Source organism: Astyanax mexicanus, chromosome 9, assembly GCF_023375975.1.
Source record: "Astyanax mexicanus isolate ESR-SI-001 chromosome 9, AstMex3_surface, whole genome shotgun sequence".
In the NCBI taxonomy this organism is placed as follows: Eukaryota; Metazoa; Chordata; class Actinopteri; order Characiformes; family Acestrorhamphidae; genus Astyanax; species Astyanax mexicanus.
The window spans coordinates 42,331,442-42,349,506 of record NC_064416.1 but is presented as its reverse complement, the minus strand read 5'-3'; the positions used below and the strand labels follow the sequence as shown (position 1 = coordinate 42,349,506).

Here is an 18,065-nt window from a genome sequence, read left to right as displayed (position 1 = left end):
GATATACTTGTTGATTGGTCATGTGTTCTTGTAGACGAACAAATCACGTAGACCACAAATGACAATACACGTTAACATCTGGTAAAATATAGGTTGTCACATCACATGTTACCTCAATTTTTATTTTTTTATTTTATAGTTTCGATGTTAAGCAAACCAAATGCAACATCCTACAAACTTTAAAAAAAAATTATAATTTCAACATTACACTGCTGCTGAATGTTTAGTCATAAGATACGCTCATTATTATTATTATTATTATTATTATTATTAATATTATTATTACTTTTTTCTTAATTTTATGTCATATTTGTTTATGCACCTATATATATTTTTTTACTCACCCGTACACCTGTTCTTACGTGACGTGAAAATAAACCGGATTTAGTTTGATTTGAGTTGCGTTCACAAACTTTTATTAAAAAAATTGTTTTTTAACATTTTATTTTTATTTATTTGTTTTTTTTGTTTTAAGTTTTTATAAAATTATTTGTGATTTATTGATCTTGTCTTTCATTTGTGTAGTTTGAAGTTTCAAAGTGTATCTTAAAACATTCACATGAATGTAGCCTGTACAGTTAGTCAGCATTAGCTGCTCATGTTAATAAAAATATATATAATTTTTTAGTTATTTAGTTTTTTTTTGTTATTTTTTAAATATAGTTTAGTTATTGTATAATTAAGTGTCTCTGTTGAGATGGGCACTAACAGCAGATAGCTTATTTATTACGGTAACTATAAGAATACATTTTAGCTTATTGTAGAAACTAAAATCATGTTAGCTAGGTGCCTGTTGTGTTTATATATATATATATATATATATATATATATATATATATATAAAAAATCACAGCTACTGAAACATAATTTAGATAAGAACTTCATAAAATGTATCTTTGCTAAACATATATATATATATATGTTTAGCAAAGATACATTTTATGAAGTTCTTATCTAAATTATGTTTCAGTAGCTGTGATTTGAGGACCTTCACAAAGCTTGTGCTTATCCACATTATCTAAATTGTCGGACTGTACACATAATAATGTAATGTTCTGCACTAGTGCAAACAATGTTGTTTTCCGTCATTTCATTTAATTAAATATTTATATATATATACAGCTGGTACAACGAACCATCGTAAATGCAACACAAATAAAGCTGAAAAAAGGGTAGAAGGTTATTTCCTGAAGGTTAATGATTAATCAGAAAAAGAGTAAAGCAAAGACGCCACGATGTCTCAAATATATAATCCCTGTCACGGAAAGACCTTGTTTTTTCTGTTTTTCTTTTTTATAGATGTGTATTGTGCTTTTCTTTAAATTCTGTCAAAGCTTTATGAAGAATTGACGAAAAGGAATGTTGCAAAATAAATTAGAATAACATTTTTTTTACGTTGATCTTTTCTCAGTGGAAAGATTCTTTGTTTAAAATATTCCGAGTAGTGCTGCTTTATTGTACGGTTGGGTCACGACAGGAGTCGTGCTGTAACTCACTCCTTACATCAGTGAACAGCCCCGTCTGAGCACTCCTCCAGAGCGGGGTCACGCACTGACCTGCGGACACGCACAGGAAGAATACACCAATTAGAGCCTCTTTTGTTCCTCTAAATCTGCAATTAAAATGAGCGAGGGCCGGCGGAGGAGAGGACGGGAGGCTTTATGCAGAGCAGCTCATGCATATTCGCGTGGTTAATGAGTTCGGTGTAATTACTCAGCCCGTTGTTTTAAAAACAAAAGCAGGTTTTTTGTCCTCCTCCTTCCTGCTGTGTTACTGTACGCTGATCCGCACAGCTTCACGCTGATTATCCTGAACAACGCCTTTATTGATTCTCTGAAGCTTCTGATTCAGAGTCTTCCAGACGATTCGCTATTTCACACACTGCTTTTTGAGAACAAACAAAAAAGAGATACTTAGATATATTTAGAAGAACACAAGACTTTCCCAGCATCTCCCTCTCTCTCTTTCTCTCTATACCCCCTCTCTCTCTACTTATCCCTTCTTTCTGTGCATTACTTTTGTCTCTTTCTCCCTCCTTTTTTTTTTTCTTTTTCTGTGTTTGTCTTATTCACTTTCATTGCTTCACTTCTCTCTCCCTCTCTCTATCTACCTCTCTTTCTCTTGCTTGTTTTTTTTGCCTTGCTCTCTCGATCTCTCTCTCTCTCTCTCTCCCTCTCCTTCCGTATGCCCTTATTCTGTGTCTTTCTCCCTCTTTTGCTCGTGCTTTTTTTCTTCTGTATTCTTATTTTTTCTTCTTTCTTTGTTTCACTTTTTATCCATTTATCTTACTCTCCTCATCTCTCCTCATCTCTTCTTTTTCTTGTTTCTTTTTTGTTTTTCTTATTTCTCTAAAAATTGTCCTTCACTTTCTCTTGCTCACCCACTCATTTATCTTGTTTGCTCTTGTTTTTCTTTCTTGTATCTTGAATATTTTCTTTATTTTCTCTCTTTTGTCATTCTCTCTCTCTCTCTTCTGTTTTCTGTTCCCTCCTTTATTCTTTGTTTTTGTTTATTTCGTTTCTTTCTTATCTCTCTCTCTCTCTTTCTCCCCTCTCTCCTTTTTGATTATGATTAATTTGTATAGGAGCATAACAATGATAATGTATAATGGAATGAATTCTTTCTCACACACACAGATACTTTTTTAGCCTCTCGATCAATCTCTGTACAAGACTTTTCCTTTCTTTTAACTCACACACACAAACACACACACACACACACACACACATCCATGCATGCTAATGCAAGGTTACTGTCACTGAAGATCAATGGACAATAAGAAATGAGCAGCACTAGCCAAGGTTTGCAGACAGTTTGTGTGTGTGTGTGTGTGTGTGTGTGTGTGTGTGTGTGTGTGTGTGAGAGAGAGAGAGAGAGAGAGAGAGAGAGAAAGAGAGAGATAGTGTGTTATTTTCATAATGAAATGAGTCTGTACAGAAGAAGTTTTAATTATTTTTATTGTAATTTTTAACCATGTCGAAAGTAGGTATGGGATATATGTTTGTGCGTGTGATTGTGTGTGTGTGTGTGTGTGTGTGTGTGTGTGATAAAAATGCCATGCAAAGATTGATCTAGGGGCTGAAACGTTTGGGTGTGACAGAAAGACACAAGGTAGGAAAGAGCGTCGAAAAGCGGCAGAAAGGAGAAGAAAGGAGAGCAATGAGGTGAAAAAGAGGGATAATTAGATTACTAAAGCGATAGTCTGGCAAATAATCAAATGTATTCAGCCCTGCCCACTCCACCACCCCACCAACCCACCACCCCCTCACCCCCAGCCCAACTGTAAGATGTCAGCCAAGATACATTTGGGAGCTTCTTAAGTTTTCCACTGGAGCTGCAAGACTGATGTAGCTAACCAGAAATGGAAACGTATGTATGCAGATTAGCATGGCTAGCAGCTAACCACTGCCTAAATTACTCCAAAAAAATCTGTTTATCTGTTCAGTAACCTCTAATTGATTTGTTTATGTGGTTTGTGACTCAGTATAAGCCACTGTTATATAGAAACATGGACTAACGCATGGCTCTGAGGCTGCCCTTTATGCTAACATAATTTGTACCATGTCTATAGATAACAGCATGTCTTGATTGGTAAGCAGGGAGACCACCAGACTTTCTGATGCCTTGCTTCACTAGCACAATGCTAACTGTTTATGCTACTAATCATGCTCACAGCTTAGCGCAAAAGTGTTTAAAGTTGAAACAAAGTCAGTCAGTTGATGCTCATATTTGTGAACCGCCTTTCTGCTATTTTATCTCACCTCATTTGCAAACAGAGATGTGCAAAGGCACACATACAGCTTGCCGAGTCCCCTGTAGAGAAGTATTTCCATAAGAAAAGAACCCTTTGGAGCAGATATACATTAGCCTATTGGTACCACGCCACTCCTAATGCCATGCGTAAGCTAGAGGGGTATGAAGAACATTTTAGTATAATGTAAACATTTGTCTGGTGTGTCGGAATGGAATATGTTTATATTTCTCTACATCCAATCACAATCAGATACACTCTATCTGGATGGAGAGATTTATCTGGATGGTGGTTTTATTGAAGAATGAGAAGCCGGAATGAAAACAAGATGAAGTAAAATAGGAGTAATGAGGCTAGTTTTAAAATGATAATTGTGTGAAAATGTAAGAAGTAGCAGTAAAAAGTAAAATAATTACTCCAGTAAAGTATAGATAACCAATATTTCTACTTACGTAAGTATTTGTACTTTGTGTTTTATCAAACACAGTTAAAGCATCAAATGTTGGGGTGGTGATCTTCTCTGTGAATTTTAAATGTTATCAACTCAGAAAGTTTAAGTTTTTGTACCTAGGACTGTACATTAGCTTTATTTAGCACCATGCTAACTGGAGTGCATGTTTTTAGCTACATTAGTCTAAAAGAAGTGTTCTTCAGAAACCAAGCTAACCAAGCAACATCAGAGCTAATTTAATACATTTGGGGATTTAACAAATGCGGAGAGTAAGGGGAATGAGTGGGGGTGGTGGTTTCCACCTTCTTCACTGCCTTTCATTTAAAAGTGCACATTAGCTACATGCTAAAAGAGCTTTGTGTAAAGGCGTGCTGATTTAATTACGCCTCATTATCCAGCTGCTATTTAAGTTACCCTCGCGCCTGATGAACTTGGGTTAAGCCTCTTGTGTTCAGGTGAAGGATCTTGTTTGTAACTTGATACAATTCTGCCACCTGCTGTCCGTCTCAGCAGACCTGCCTCAGCTCTGAATGCAGGGCATACCTGTCAATTTTTAGATTTAAAAATAAGGGATATTTTCCTCTGTCCGCTTAAAGTCGTCCCACCAGCCCAACGAAGGTTCAGTATCCCTTCCATTTTAAGACAGGTATTTTTAAGCAGCTATCAGACAAATCTCATCACAGTTTACATGATTAGCCTACCGTTACCTTTCTTTTAGAAAAATCGCTGTTTTAACATCAGCTGCTCCAACTAGCTGCCTGAACTCACAGCGACGAGGGGCTTCCCCACACTGACCCCCCTTTGCAAGCTGATTGGCTGTTTCTCCTGAAAGGCGGGACTTTCTCTTTGATCCGGCTCCACGATTGGTTAGGAGACACAGAGCGATCAGTGCCCTGTCTCTATATCTTTTTATTTTAATATAATACGGGAAATTTACGGGAAAATACTAAAACGGGAGGACGGCGGGAAAGAGGAGTAAAATCCGGTAGTTTCCCGGCCAAAACGGGAGACTTGACAGGTGTGATGCAGGGTAGAATAATGACAGCAGAATTTGAGTGAGAGTGTGATTCAGGCAAAGGGAGATGCATGCATGTGTGATAAGGAAATAATTTAAACTAATCCAAAAAATGATTAACCAAATCATTATGAGCAAATATGCAGGTTTTTAGAGAAAATAAAATAATTCTTTATTAGACCCAGAGCAGGGAAAGGTCCAACATTACAGAAGCACTGAGGAGAGAAAAGAACATATCAACATACAGGGGTTGGACAATGAAACTGAAACACCTTTCATTTTAGTGTGGGAGGTTTCATGGCTAAATTGGAGCATCCTGGTGGCCAATCTTCATTAATTGCACATTGCACCAGTAAGAGCAGAGTGTGTAGGTTCAATTAGCAGGGTAAGAGCACAGTTCTGCTCTAAATATTGCAATGCACACAACATTATGGATGACATACCAGAGTTCAAAAGAGGACAAATTGTTGGTGCACGTCTTGCTGGAGCATCTGTGACCAAGACAGCAAGTCTTTGTGTTGCATCAAGAGCCACGGTATCCAGGGTAATGTCAACATACCACCAAGAAGGACCAACCTCATCCAACAGGATTAACTGTGGACGCTGTAAGAGGAAGCTGTCTGAAAGGGATGTTCGGGTGCTAACCCAGATTGTATCCAAAAAACATAAAACCACGGCTGATCAAATCACGACAGAATTCAATGTGCACCTCAACTCTCCTGTTTCCACCAGAACTGTCCGTCACCACAATAAATGATTGTGCTCTAAAACCAGGTGTTTCAGTTTCATTGTCCAACCCCTGTATAACAACATTTAAAATCTATATATACACGAAAAGTGAATAATTATATAAGAAAAAAGTATATAAACCTAAGAAAACTGAGAAAATGGTTCCATAACATATCACCACTAATATTGTCTAAAAGTTGATGGCAGTAAATAAATACCAAAGGACCAGCAACCCCTCATTAGGACCCCCCTATGACTAGTGATGCCCCCCAACACAAGGAGAGTGAAGACTAGCACGTGCCTCCTCTGATACATGTGAAGTCAAACGCCACCTCTTTTTGAACTGCTTATAAAATTCTTAATTTAGTCCAGTGGTGTCAAGCAGTATATCTCAGCCATGTCTTTCTTTCTTTATTTATTTATTTATTTAATTAGTTGACATATCTGGGTTTTTTTATAGAGGGAGGGTTTCAACAACTTTCAATTTTAACCTTGTTCTAAGGGGAAGTGTGACACTTGAAAAAACAAGGGGTAGGGCTACAAATTAAAAATGGGATTTGGCCTGTGAGTCACATCCTCACAGTGCTATAAACATGTTCCTTTTAAGTAACTTTTATAAACATATCCTAACCTTTAAAAAACACTTTTAATTAACACCTCTGCAGCCCCCTTTCAGTTTAAATTGTACTATAGGTGTGGATGATGTAGTTTGGTACACAAGACATACTGATCACAATATACAGATCAGTCAATCACTAATACCAACCACCCCGTGGTGTCCAACCATCTGCGTCTCACCACTATCAGAGGTAGACTGCTGCTGATGCAGTTCAGCCAATTAGCTCACTCTCCCTCTTGCCCCGCCTCTAAACCCATACATCACCCAATTTTTTTTGCCTTTTTCAAACTTGAGCTGAGGTGGACTCAGTAAAAATCAGGGGGTTTAGTGCCCCTTTAAAACATTCTCTCTGATTTGGCTCAAAATTTTAAATAATTACAATAGAGGTAAGTAGAGAGAGTAGCCACATTACCAATTTCTATTTTGTTTTCTCTGAGACGCGAATATTTACTTTGTGTATACATAACTAACTGTACTAAGAAAAGACGAATAAAAGAGATAATGGAAGCGACGAGTGAATTCACCTGGAAATGGAAGTTGTCCATTGTCTATGGACATCATGGTGGCCATACCACCACTGAGTGACAATCGATCAAAAATTTGCTTTAATGTAAATTTCTTTTTCTAATCTTTAAGAGATGGGTGAACACTAGTGTATTGGAAGCTGAGCAAGCTGTTGGCAACCAAGACAGACACATAAGTGAGCTCAAACTACAATAAAAGACAGAAAGACCTGAAAATTTGCTCCAGAAGACAAAACGTTATAAGTATTTGGGAGAACAAAGAGAAAAGGCAACCCACAGAATTTGACTCCATGTTGTTGCCAGTTAAGGTGGGTGTACAGATCGCTGACATCAGCCATGGCTTCAATGCCAAGACCATGTATTGCCAGGATTTTTCACTACCAGGTGAAGGAGTTGATCTTCAACTGGCGGGCAGTGCGATTTCTACTGGAATATAAAGGCGGCAGACTGTTCATCTGATAAAACTGATAAACCTGTAACCTGCCTGTAAGCTAACAGTACAACTACATATTTTTTTAATCATTTGTCTAGTGTTATATGGTGTAGATGGTGGCAGCGGAACGTATATGATTAACGTTACCAACGTTTTTTCACATCATGTTTTTTTCAAATTGACTTATCTTTTCAAATATTCAGTTAGAGAGCCTGTAGCAAGCTATTTTAATGTTACCAAGCTGATGCTGAGCTTAACATGTTTGCCAGCCTTCCATATTCACTAATGTGACTGACCTCTCCGGATGAGGGTTCAGGGGCCTGATTAAATTTGATGTCGTTGATCAGCGTTCTTATTTTTTAAATTGCAGACTTCTTTTGTTGGTGTCGCCTTTGTTTAAAGATCTTATAACTAAATATAATTGCAGAGGATATAGCTGCAGCTTAAGGTGCACTGGTCATCATAGTGCTATTGTTATCTAAGGTACTTGAGCATGAGGCGGCACCCACATAATATGGTTGCTGTGGTTACCATGATAAAAAGGAAGGAAGCTCGTCAGACGTTTCAAAGTTTCCTGATTGTTAGTACACCAAAACAGAAAACATGATGAGTCACAAAACTTCAGTCCCCATCTCTGATCAGGCATTTAGCCAGCTACCACGTACATGCTGAACATTTTCTGTTGTGAGTTTCACAAGAATAGAACTGTACGTACACCAAATATTTTAGTGTATGTACACCATGTACAGGTGGAACTTTGCAGTGCTCGAAACACTTAACCCAGGGAATTGGAGTACAGTAATGACTCCCACGGTTAGCCTGAAATAATTACAATATAAACAAATTGTTTCCAAAAGAATTATAACGAATCAACTAGCTGTAAGGTCAGAGATTCACACGCAAGAGTAAATGTGTGTGAGAGAGAGAGAGAGAGAGAGAGAGAAAGAGTGAGAGGAGAAACAGAGAGTAACAGACCAGACAAATGACTAAGGAGAAATAGGAAGTAATACACACACTCCTGCATTTGGCATCGGTCCTGAGTGCTTTTCTCCTGTGAGTGAGTGCGTATTGTCATTCTGAGCGCCGCTGAGTCACCACACTCTGTCTGCCGGAAAAGAGCTGATCGACAGAACCAGTGACTGTAGAAAAGCATAGGAAGTGCATTGCTATTCAAAGGATCTAGAGCTTGGCTGGTTGCAGTATGATGTGTAGCTCCACCAATCTGCATATGTCTCAGTGACAAAACAGCCAATTTTTTTAATCATATTTTTCTACTCTGAACTTACTTTTCATCTCCAGTGTCTAATATCAAAAGTTAGTTTTCCCTCAATTATGTACCATTAAAAAGATGTTATTCTGCTGTATCATAAAAAAGCAGTTACACTTGAAGTAATTAAGTGGTTGATGGACTTGGCTGGAAGAGACAGGCCATTTGCAAAGATGTATTGCATCTTTTCTGTTCATTACATGGAGTAGCAGAGTTTTCACACTATAAGGCGTACCGAATTATAAGGCACACTATCAATAAACGTCTATTTTCTGGTGTATTTTCATACACCAGGTGCACCGGATTACAAGGTGCATTTTTTTTTAGAGTCAAATGAGCGCTGGATGTTAATCTACACAGATTTCTCTCTTGGGTGAGTAAAGCTCTTCTACTTATCTACAGTAAGATTAGATTTCCAGATTTCCACACTACACTGAGGAACTCTTGGGTGTTGGGGTAACCCAGGGCGATATTAGCTAGCGGTTCATCCCATGTGGCTTGTTTTAACACTGTAAACGGGAGGGCTACAGTCCGACATTCTCACCTAGCTTAGCGTGGTCAGTGGGTAATGCTAACGTTGCTCCAGCAGTGCTAGCCGTGGTTCACAGCTAGCTACAGTCAGATATACTCTCTTCTGAACGGCAAATGAGCTTGCGCTTTGCGCAGTTAGCAGCTAATGCTAATACTGCTCCAGTCTTGAGTGTAAGCGCTGAAGAACTAAAACATAGAACTAAACAATAACGCTGCACTTCAGCGTAGTGGCTTTACTGCTCCTTACAACCTGACTTGAAAATTCATACACGAGGCGCACTGATGGTTTTTGGAGAAATGACAGGCTTTTAAGTGCACCTTCATTGCATTGTAAGCTCAATGAAAGAAGTGCAAGACATGTTTGGTCTGGGAGAAAGAAGCAGATCTACCAAACAAGTAGAAGAGTGTGGCTCTTCCTCTGGTCTCTACTCTATTGCAGACTCTGGTTGCAAATTTGATTACATGGTGGCCAATTCTGGCTTCATTTCAACAGAATGGAAAGAAATGAAACCACAGGGTCCATTTTTTCTTCAGTCATTGGTCCATTGAAACCTTTAACGATCAAACATCGGACAGTCATTGACAAGTCCAATGTTTGTTGGCAGAGTTATCCTATCTTCTGTAGTTGCACATAGTGTCAGTTTTGCTTAACCCTATTCATTGTATAGTCTATTTATCCTTGATCTGGACCATGGTGGGCCCAAGCCCTACCTGGAATCAATCACCCCCGGAACAGTGTGCCAGTCTATCACAGGGTACCAGACAACCTTTATTTAAACCTTCGCAACTAGAGACACCAGCTAAACCAATTCACCCATCATGTGGGTTTTTTTCTGAGAAAAAATGGAGAACCAGAGTAAACCAACTAAATTAGTTAGTTGAACCTTTTTTTATACGTTACAGTTAATGTTCTTAGAACATTCAGTCCCTCAAGTCTTCTTGACTTTCTTTGAACTTTTTTTGTTTATTAATTTAAATTTAATTCATGGTAACTAAGTTGCTGCAACTTCACTTGTGTCAAAGTTTAATGTTTCGTTCTCCCTAATGTTATTATTTATTGACTGTAAGCATTATGTGAGAAATGTTCTCATAAATGTTCTCAAATTATGATGCAAACCATTATTATCATTATCACATATTTTCAGAACATTCCTGGAACATCAGAACATACGTTTTCTGTTGGCTGGGATGGTAGAGACATGGTGTTGTGTGTGTGTTCCCTCATAGAGATGGTGGATTCTCCCAGTTTCTAAATGTTTTTCCTCCTACCTTTTAAAAACACATGGTAGGTAAACCTAAGGTTAATTATATGTAGCCCGTGGACAGTGTTGGGCACGTTACTTTGAAAAAGTAATTAGTTATAGTTACTCGTTACTTCTCCAAAAAAGTAACTGAGTTACTAACGGAGTTACCCCACTATAAAAGTAATTAGTTACCAGTAAAAGTAACTATCGCGTTACTTTTTATTATTCGCCCGTCAAAAAAAGGAAATCAATTATGCATTTACTATTATTATTAGAAAAATAACAAACGAAAATAAACCCAAAATGTTGACAAAAAATATAATCTAAAGAATTTCAAAAAAATAAAACGAAATTCTGCACACAACCAAAGAAAATTACTAAAACTTGTAATACTGAAAAAAGTGGAAAAACGCGTCTGGGGATGAAATTAAACAAACCAAGCCACACTCAAAAGAAATATGTATATATATAAAACAAAATAATGGACAAAAACAACAATTTAATGCCCGTTAAAATGGTATTAATATAACAGCTTCACCAAAAGAGAATAGAGCTTAGATCGGGCCCAAAAAACCGACCCGACCCAGTCCGAGCCCGTGCACGTTCTGCCCAAGCCCTACCAAACCCGAACCATAAACTGTCATTATGAGCCCGACCCGATCCGCCCCATAAACTGTCTGTTTTCGGGCTGATTGAATCAGCGAAATATGATCAGAATTATGTTAATTAACACTGTAACATAAAAGCACAGAACTATTATTTAATTTAAATGATTTTTAAGAACAGCTAAACACAACGGGGTAACGGCGTTATAGCTACAGTCAGAGTAATTAGTTAGATTACTCGTTACTGAAAAAAGTAACGCCGTTAGTAACGCCGTTAGTTTTAACGCCGTTACTCCCAACACTGCCCGTGGAGAAAGAGAACATCCAGGATACAATGTAAAACGTTGGGGTTCTTTTATTTGCAACTTACTTTCAGGTTGTAATGAGAAACTTGCCCTTTCTAGTTTTTCTTTAGAGCTGAGCAGAGTAAAATATAAAGAAATAAAAAGAAATAAAACTTTACATCAAAAATATACAGCACTGGGTGAACAACAGTAAAATACAGAGAAAGAAATAGAATTCAGGAAATGTATAAATAAATACACAGCCGTTACATCCAACTTAGTATACAAATTTTGTGAAATAAAATACAAAACTCACATCTCAGATCCCTTATAGACTCCCCAAACACCCCAGGCCTCTTTAGCCCTCAACCACCTGCTTACAGGTCATCTTTGAAATAAAATATAATGAAATAAAATATAATAAAATAAAATAAAACACAGATACACATGAATTACACTCTATATGAGTTACACTCTATATTCTTTTTGAAACGAACACACTGTATCTGCCTCAAGAGGTTCTGTGGCTGAATGCAGCCTGCATGGCCTCACAGTAAATCTAAATACATCTTCGGAAATAATGATCAGTTCACACAAAATACGGTCATCCTCTGTTTATGTACACTTTGATGAACCGTTTTATACCTATATTAGAGCAAATAAATTAAAGATGATTTAAATACCACCAGACTAACTTTTTCCAGTCAATCTCTGCTCTTCCCAAGAGAACTGCTGCTCACAAAATGACAATTAATGTACAAAATAAAAAAAATTAATGTACATATTTAATAAACAAAACAAACCAAAACTCTATTTAATAAAGAAAAAGAGGGCTTTTATTGCCACCAGACTACATATACCTTAGGTGTAATACCCTGAATAGGTCTGTTCTGGTGGCATTTCTACACTATATATAATACAAAAGCATTGAGACACCTGCTCATTAATTGTTTAATCTAAAATCAAGGATATTAAACACTAGAATAGTAGCTCTTTATTATATAATGGAGCAATGCTGTGAGGATTTGATTGCATTTACTTAATTGAGGATTCAAAATGTTGAATGATCACTATCCCACCTAGTTCCAAACTCACCCTGAAAGTATCAGATGGAGATCCATCATTCCAGAAAACAGGACCCACAGTAAAATAGATAAGACAGGGTAAAGCTACTGTTAGTGTTCAGCAGACAAAGCAGTTTATAGATGATGTAATCAGTGTCTTAGAGGAATACAATTAATAGTCATGTCTCCTTCAGAGTCTAGATCAGAACAATCACACCCTGTTCTTAAGAAGTGTTACATTAACACACACGCACACACACACACACACACACACACACACACACACACACACACACACACACAGCTACTGCCCACGTACTACCGCCATAGAGACAGATGGAGGAAAATGTTTTGGCTAGTGAAAGCAGGATACGTGCGTGTGTGTGTGTGTGTGTGTGTGTGGGCAGTATGCACAGCAGTGTGTGGGTGAAATCATGGCTCCATTTCTGTGTATCTGTGCATGCCCTAAACTTCTGTGTGTTTGGTGTGTATGAGAGAGAGAGAAAAGAAACGCAAAGATATATATATATATATATATATATATATATATATATATATATATATTTATATATATACACACACACTGTCGGTCAAATGTTTTAGAAAACCCTTACTGTTTAGTAGTACAGTAGCAGTGCTGTATGACCCAGACAAGCTTATTTTTTCTTTTATTTTTTCTTTACTATAATAAAAAACTGATAAGACTTTATTACTGCTTATCACTTCACTTGTCTAACCTCTAATACTTCCCTTCACTGCTGAAACTAAGGCGTAGTCCAATCATGTTACGTTAAACTAAAGGTGATTAATCTTAACAATATATAATTTATCAGATTTTTTTTTACTTGATTTGTTTTCATTAAAGGCTCTGGCAGTTTACTGCAATATTTTGTACTTTGGGTCATCGACTGGACCTGAAGAGCTTAAATAGCAAAAAGAAAGGGGAAAAATGGCGTTGATTGCAGTGCTGACTTGTTACTGGTTGCTATGGTGTTGCTATCATGTCCATGGTGGTTGCTAAGGTGTTGCTAAGTGGTTGCTAAGGTGTTGCTATGGTATCCTTGGTGGTTGCGAACACATGGTGCAGATATGGATGTTAGGTTGCTCTGGATGTGTGGGGTGTCCAAACTTTTGACCAATAGCTAGTTTATCCAGTAGCTGCTCCATACACACACAGTCCTGGAGATCTGGCTGACGTGTGGGGTGTCAACCTTTCAAACGCGGCTATTGACTTTAGGTTGCTCTGAATGCGCAGGGTGTTCAAACCTATAAACATAATGCTCCTTTATCCTATAGCTGTAATATGCTATGCTGTGACGCTAGGTTGCTATGGTGTTGCTAGGTGGTTGCTAAGTGATTTATTTGCATAAATCAAATTGTAATGTGTTTGCAACACGACTACACTCTAAGAAATATAAGTACAGATTTGTACTTAAAAGAGTACAAAGCTTGTCGCTGGGGCTGTACCTTATATTGAGGCACAAAAAAGTACCTTTCAGTGAAAGTCCTTTTTTGTACCCATGGTTTTTGTGGCAGTAAAGATCATAAAGATTATAAACATTATCATCAACTGAATATGGCTCAAAAACTTGATGATACAAAATTGTCTGGCTTTCAAATAAAAAATGTGCAATTTAAATATATACTGTTCATTAGTACAGTGATGCAGAATACTGAATGTACCCTTTGGCTGGTTAAATGGTACAAATTTGTACTTATTGCTGTTAGAAATGACTTTGTACTTCAGAGGGAACAAATCTGACCCCGTAAAGACCAATATTGTACCTTTGAGGGTACAATTATAAAGAGTGTACCTTCGAGTACAAAAAAGTACTCATATCGTACCTCTGTTTTTTAGAGTGTATGGACGTACATACACCGTATGGGTGTCACAACTTTCGACCAAAAGCTGCTTCATCCAGTAGCTCCTTCATAGACACACCGTACTGGAGTGCTGGCTGGGGTGCCGGGGTGTCCAAACTTTTGAGCATTAGCTGGTTTATCCAGCATCTCCTCCGTAAACACACAGTTCTGAAGAGCGAGGGAGAGGAGGCGTTCCGTGCACAGATTCAGCTGGCGTGTGAGACGGAATGTTGGACCCCTGATCATTCCTACTGGTGAAATTTGTATATTTATATTTTTTGTTCATACAACATATTCTTAAAAAGAACACAATAAGTTATATATGCATTGCAAATTTGGTGCTTGTAGCTTGAAAATTGTGATGTACATGGGCATGAAAATTTCTCCCCATTATTCCTAATGGGCAAAAAAAAAAAAAAAAGACATAAACGCTGTTTTTACGGAAACCGTACGTTCGATCAAAAAGCCGTAAACAAGCCCACATTTCCTAATAATAAAGCACATTTTAGAGTTGATATCTTGACAATTGCAAACTGCAATCACTGTAATAAATAGAGGGAGAGAGACAGTGAGAGAAAAAAGAGGAGCGTGAGAGAGATTTGGCTGGGTGAGCTGAAAATATGTGTGTACAGTGTCACAGTGCCAGAGTCCGGCCTCTTAGCAGGCATGAACTTTTAGGACCTCCAGTGCCACACTGTGGAGTCTTACTCACACACACACACACACACACACACACACACACAAAAACACATACAACACACACACACACACACACACACACACACAAAAACACATACAACACACACACACACACACACAGTGACATTCAGCAGGTCACAAATGCATCACAAATTTAAATGGAACTGTTATGCACTTGTTGTGGGCACTTGTTTGCTCAGTGACCTGATTATAAATCGTATGGTTGTGAATTGTTCTCAGTATGATTCTGAAAAAGCTTTGTGGTTTTAGTTTCTTTAACCAGATCCAAATCAGAGCAGGGGATTATGGGGGGTGTAGAATGTGATGTTGTGGGTGGTTGGTTGGAACATTTTACCAGTAAAGAGGTCAATGCTTTAAAAGACAGGAAGCAAATTTCACCTGAATTTCCTGTTGGGTTTTTTTGGGGCACAAAAAATAGCTACAGTATCGTTCTGTGGCTCAGTCAACTTACAGGTTCAATCCAACTGTCTTAACTTAAAAATGTGGAGTAAACAACAAGTTTCCAGTAATCTGCCGTGAATTTTGTTATTATTAGCCAGATGCAGCTGGCCATGATCATTGTTGTCCACTGTGGGACTAAACAGATGATCTTATCTTAAGTTCTGTATCAGTAACATTAATTTTACAGAACAGCAGTGGAGTCTTTTGGTGCACAATCGAGTTCAACACACCATCATCAGCTCATGAAATAACATTAGTATTAATGTTAGATTAGATTAGTGGTGTTTTTACCGGAGATGGAGTCGCTCCACACGGTTTACCCATTGTCTATTTTTTATTTTTTTGCGACATCAAAGGAGAAATATATGGTCTCTCCTCATTCTCCCTGCTGCTGACACTGTCGAGTTAACTTTGAGTCGAGCCCCATAAGTAACAACAGTTCACAGGCGAGGTTTTGTATTTGGCCACAGCCACGCTGCTGCAATAGAGACCGGTACTCATTGGTTGACTCCCCCGCTTGTCCCGCCTCTCCACCTTCGCTAAAGTAGTAGTGATTGGATATCTTTCTAACTGGTCCCTATCTTTCACAAAACTAAATCAGTTCTGATTGAATGTCATCTCTGCTAAACATTTTCGTCTCGTTTTTAGTCGTTGACGAAAATGTCAGTTATTTTGGTCATCGTTTTTATTTTATGCTGCTTTTATTTAGTTATCGTCTCGTTTTCGTCTTAAAAAAAAGGTTAGTTGACGAAAACTATGATGATAATTATAATACTTGCAACGAATAAAAAAAAAACACTGTTTTCGAGAAAGTTTACAAGAAGCAAGTAAAAATATAATAAGAATATAAACAGCCAAATATATTTCTTTATATATTCTTGCACATATACATATTTTTATTTATGACCCACTCTTTGTACGGCTCATTGTATTGGATGTAGATATGCCTTTGTAACTTTATAATAAAGATAAGTAACTAACTAACTAAATAAATTAATTAATCCATTAATAAGGTATAGTATTGTATGGAAAGGTAAAACACACACATTTGGCTTGTTGCCTGAGAGCAACACTATACTTTAGAGCTGAAACTCACTGATAGTAACCTCTCTCTCTCTTTCTCTCTTTTTTTTCTCAGATTATGACCTTTCCAAGCTGAGAGACTTCATGGACCAGCAGGTGGACGCCTACATCAGTAAGGGAATTCTGGAGAAGGATGAAGGGGAGGTCATCAAGAGGATCTATGGAAGCCTGTAGACTAACTATGATAGTAATCCATTTATATTAGTACTTCAGTCTGAGTATGTACTCAGAAACACAGTAATGTATTAATTAACTCCCACAGTAAGATATAGTACCCCGAATGGACTAAATGCTGCAATAAGCGAGGGTATTACTGAAGATATATGTTGCAAAAGGCAATACACACTGTCAGATATAAAAGAAAGTCTATTAGCAATAGATTATTAGGCCTGCTATTAGGAGATACGCGTAAGATACAATAATCTAAAATGTAAAATATTCATATCGGAATCCTCTAATACATGAAGAGAGTTTTAGTACCTACAGGTTTTAAATGCAGTGAATTAGACCAGACTTTAGGTTTGCAGATTGACTTTAGAGGACACACTGTAGATTTTGCATTGTTTTCCAATTTTGCATCCACATTGTGTGTGTGTATTTGTGTGTATGGCAGCATAATCACTGTATGTACTCTGTCCTTGCATTTTATCTTGATTTATATGATTTCAGTAAATGCTACAAATTAAAGCTGGTATTATGAGATTTTCAGGCAATCAGAAACAGTGAATCTTCTTACTTTTTGTCCTGTCAGTGAGCTGTTGCTGTGTTTTTTTTCTGGCCCATAGGAGGCACCATCTCTGTCTTTCTTTCATGTTTTGGTTCTGTCCCTTCGTTTGCAGATTATCTAACCTGTGCTCAGTCATAGTCAAACTCAATCAAGTATTTTTAAATGTAAATATTGCGACTTTTCCAAAAAGCGATTAAACATTGCCTTTCTTTAACTGTGTGGTCGGTGTGGGAGTGTGTTTCTAGACCCTTACAAAACAGAAGTTTATTCAGGTGTACTATTAGTATATTTCTTTTAAACTAAAATTAAGCAAGTATGCTTTCAGTTTTTTACTTTTGTCCCATGGAATTTGCCAATTGGCAAATGTGGTGTTTTGGATGCTTGCGAGGCCTTCTGCATTAAATATGAATGTGATTCTTGTCAGAGTCACTTGTCTGTTCACAAGGACATTTCTAGCGAGATGCAGCTGGTCATGTTCATTGTTGAACACTGTGCTGTCCAATGTGGGTGATAATGCCGTCTATGTCATATTTCCAGTGTCAACAACACTCACAAGCAGAGTTGTCAAGTAAACAAGTAAAAATACTTTGTAATTTTACTTCGGAATGGCTGGATGCAAAACCAACTCTTAATAAGCTTTGCGCCACCCAAGCACCACAAGCTAATGGCGTTCACCATCTAATTTGAAAAAGCATATTGAGGTAAATGGAATGT

The 18,065-nt window shown here is 37.5% G+C and overlaps 1 protein-coding gene and 1 long non-coding RNA gene across 2 annotated transcripts in view; one reads left to right on the top strand and one right to left on the bottom strand.

The window, feature by feature from the left end:
* The window catches only part of scg3 (secretogranin III), a 59,848-nt gene extending 42,278 nt beyond the window's left edge, over positions 1-17,570 (top strand). The window contains exon 12 of the mRNA XM_022686986.2: positions 16,680-17,570. Within this exon, the coding sequence (XP_022542707.2) occupies positions 16,680-16,798 (119 nt within the window). The 3' untranslated portion in view covers positions 16,799-17,570. The remainder of the gene's footprint in view (positions 1-16,679) is intronic.
* The window catches only part of LOC125804550 (uncharacterized), a 202,677-nt gene that overhangs the window by 14,655 nt on the left and 169,957 nt on the right, over positions 1-18,065 (bottom strand). The window lies entirely within an intron of this gene.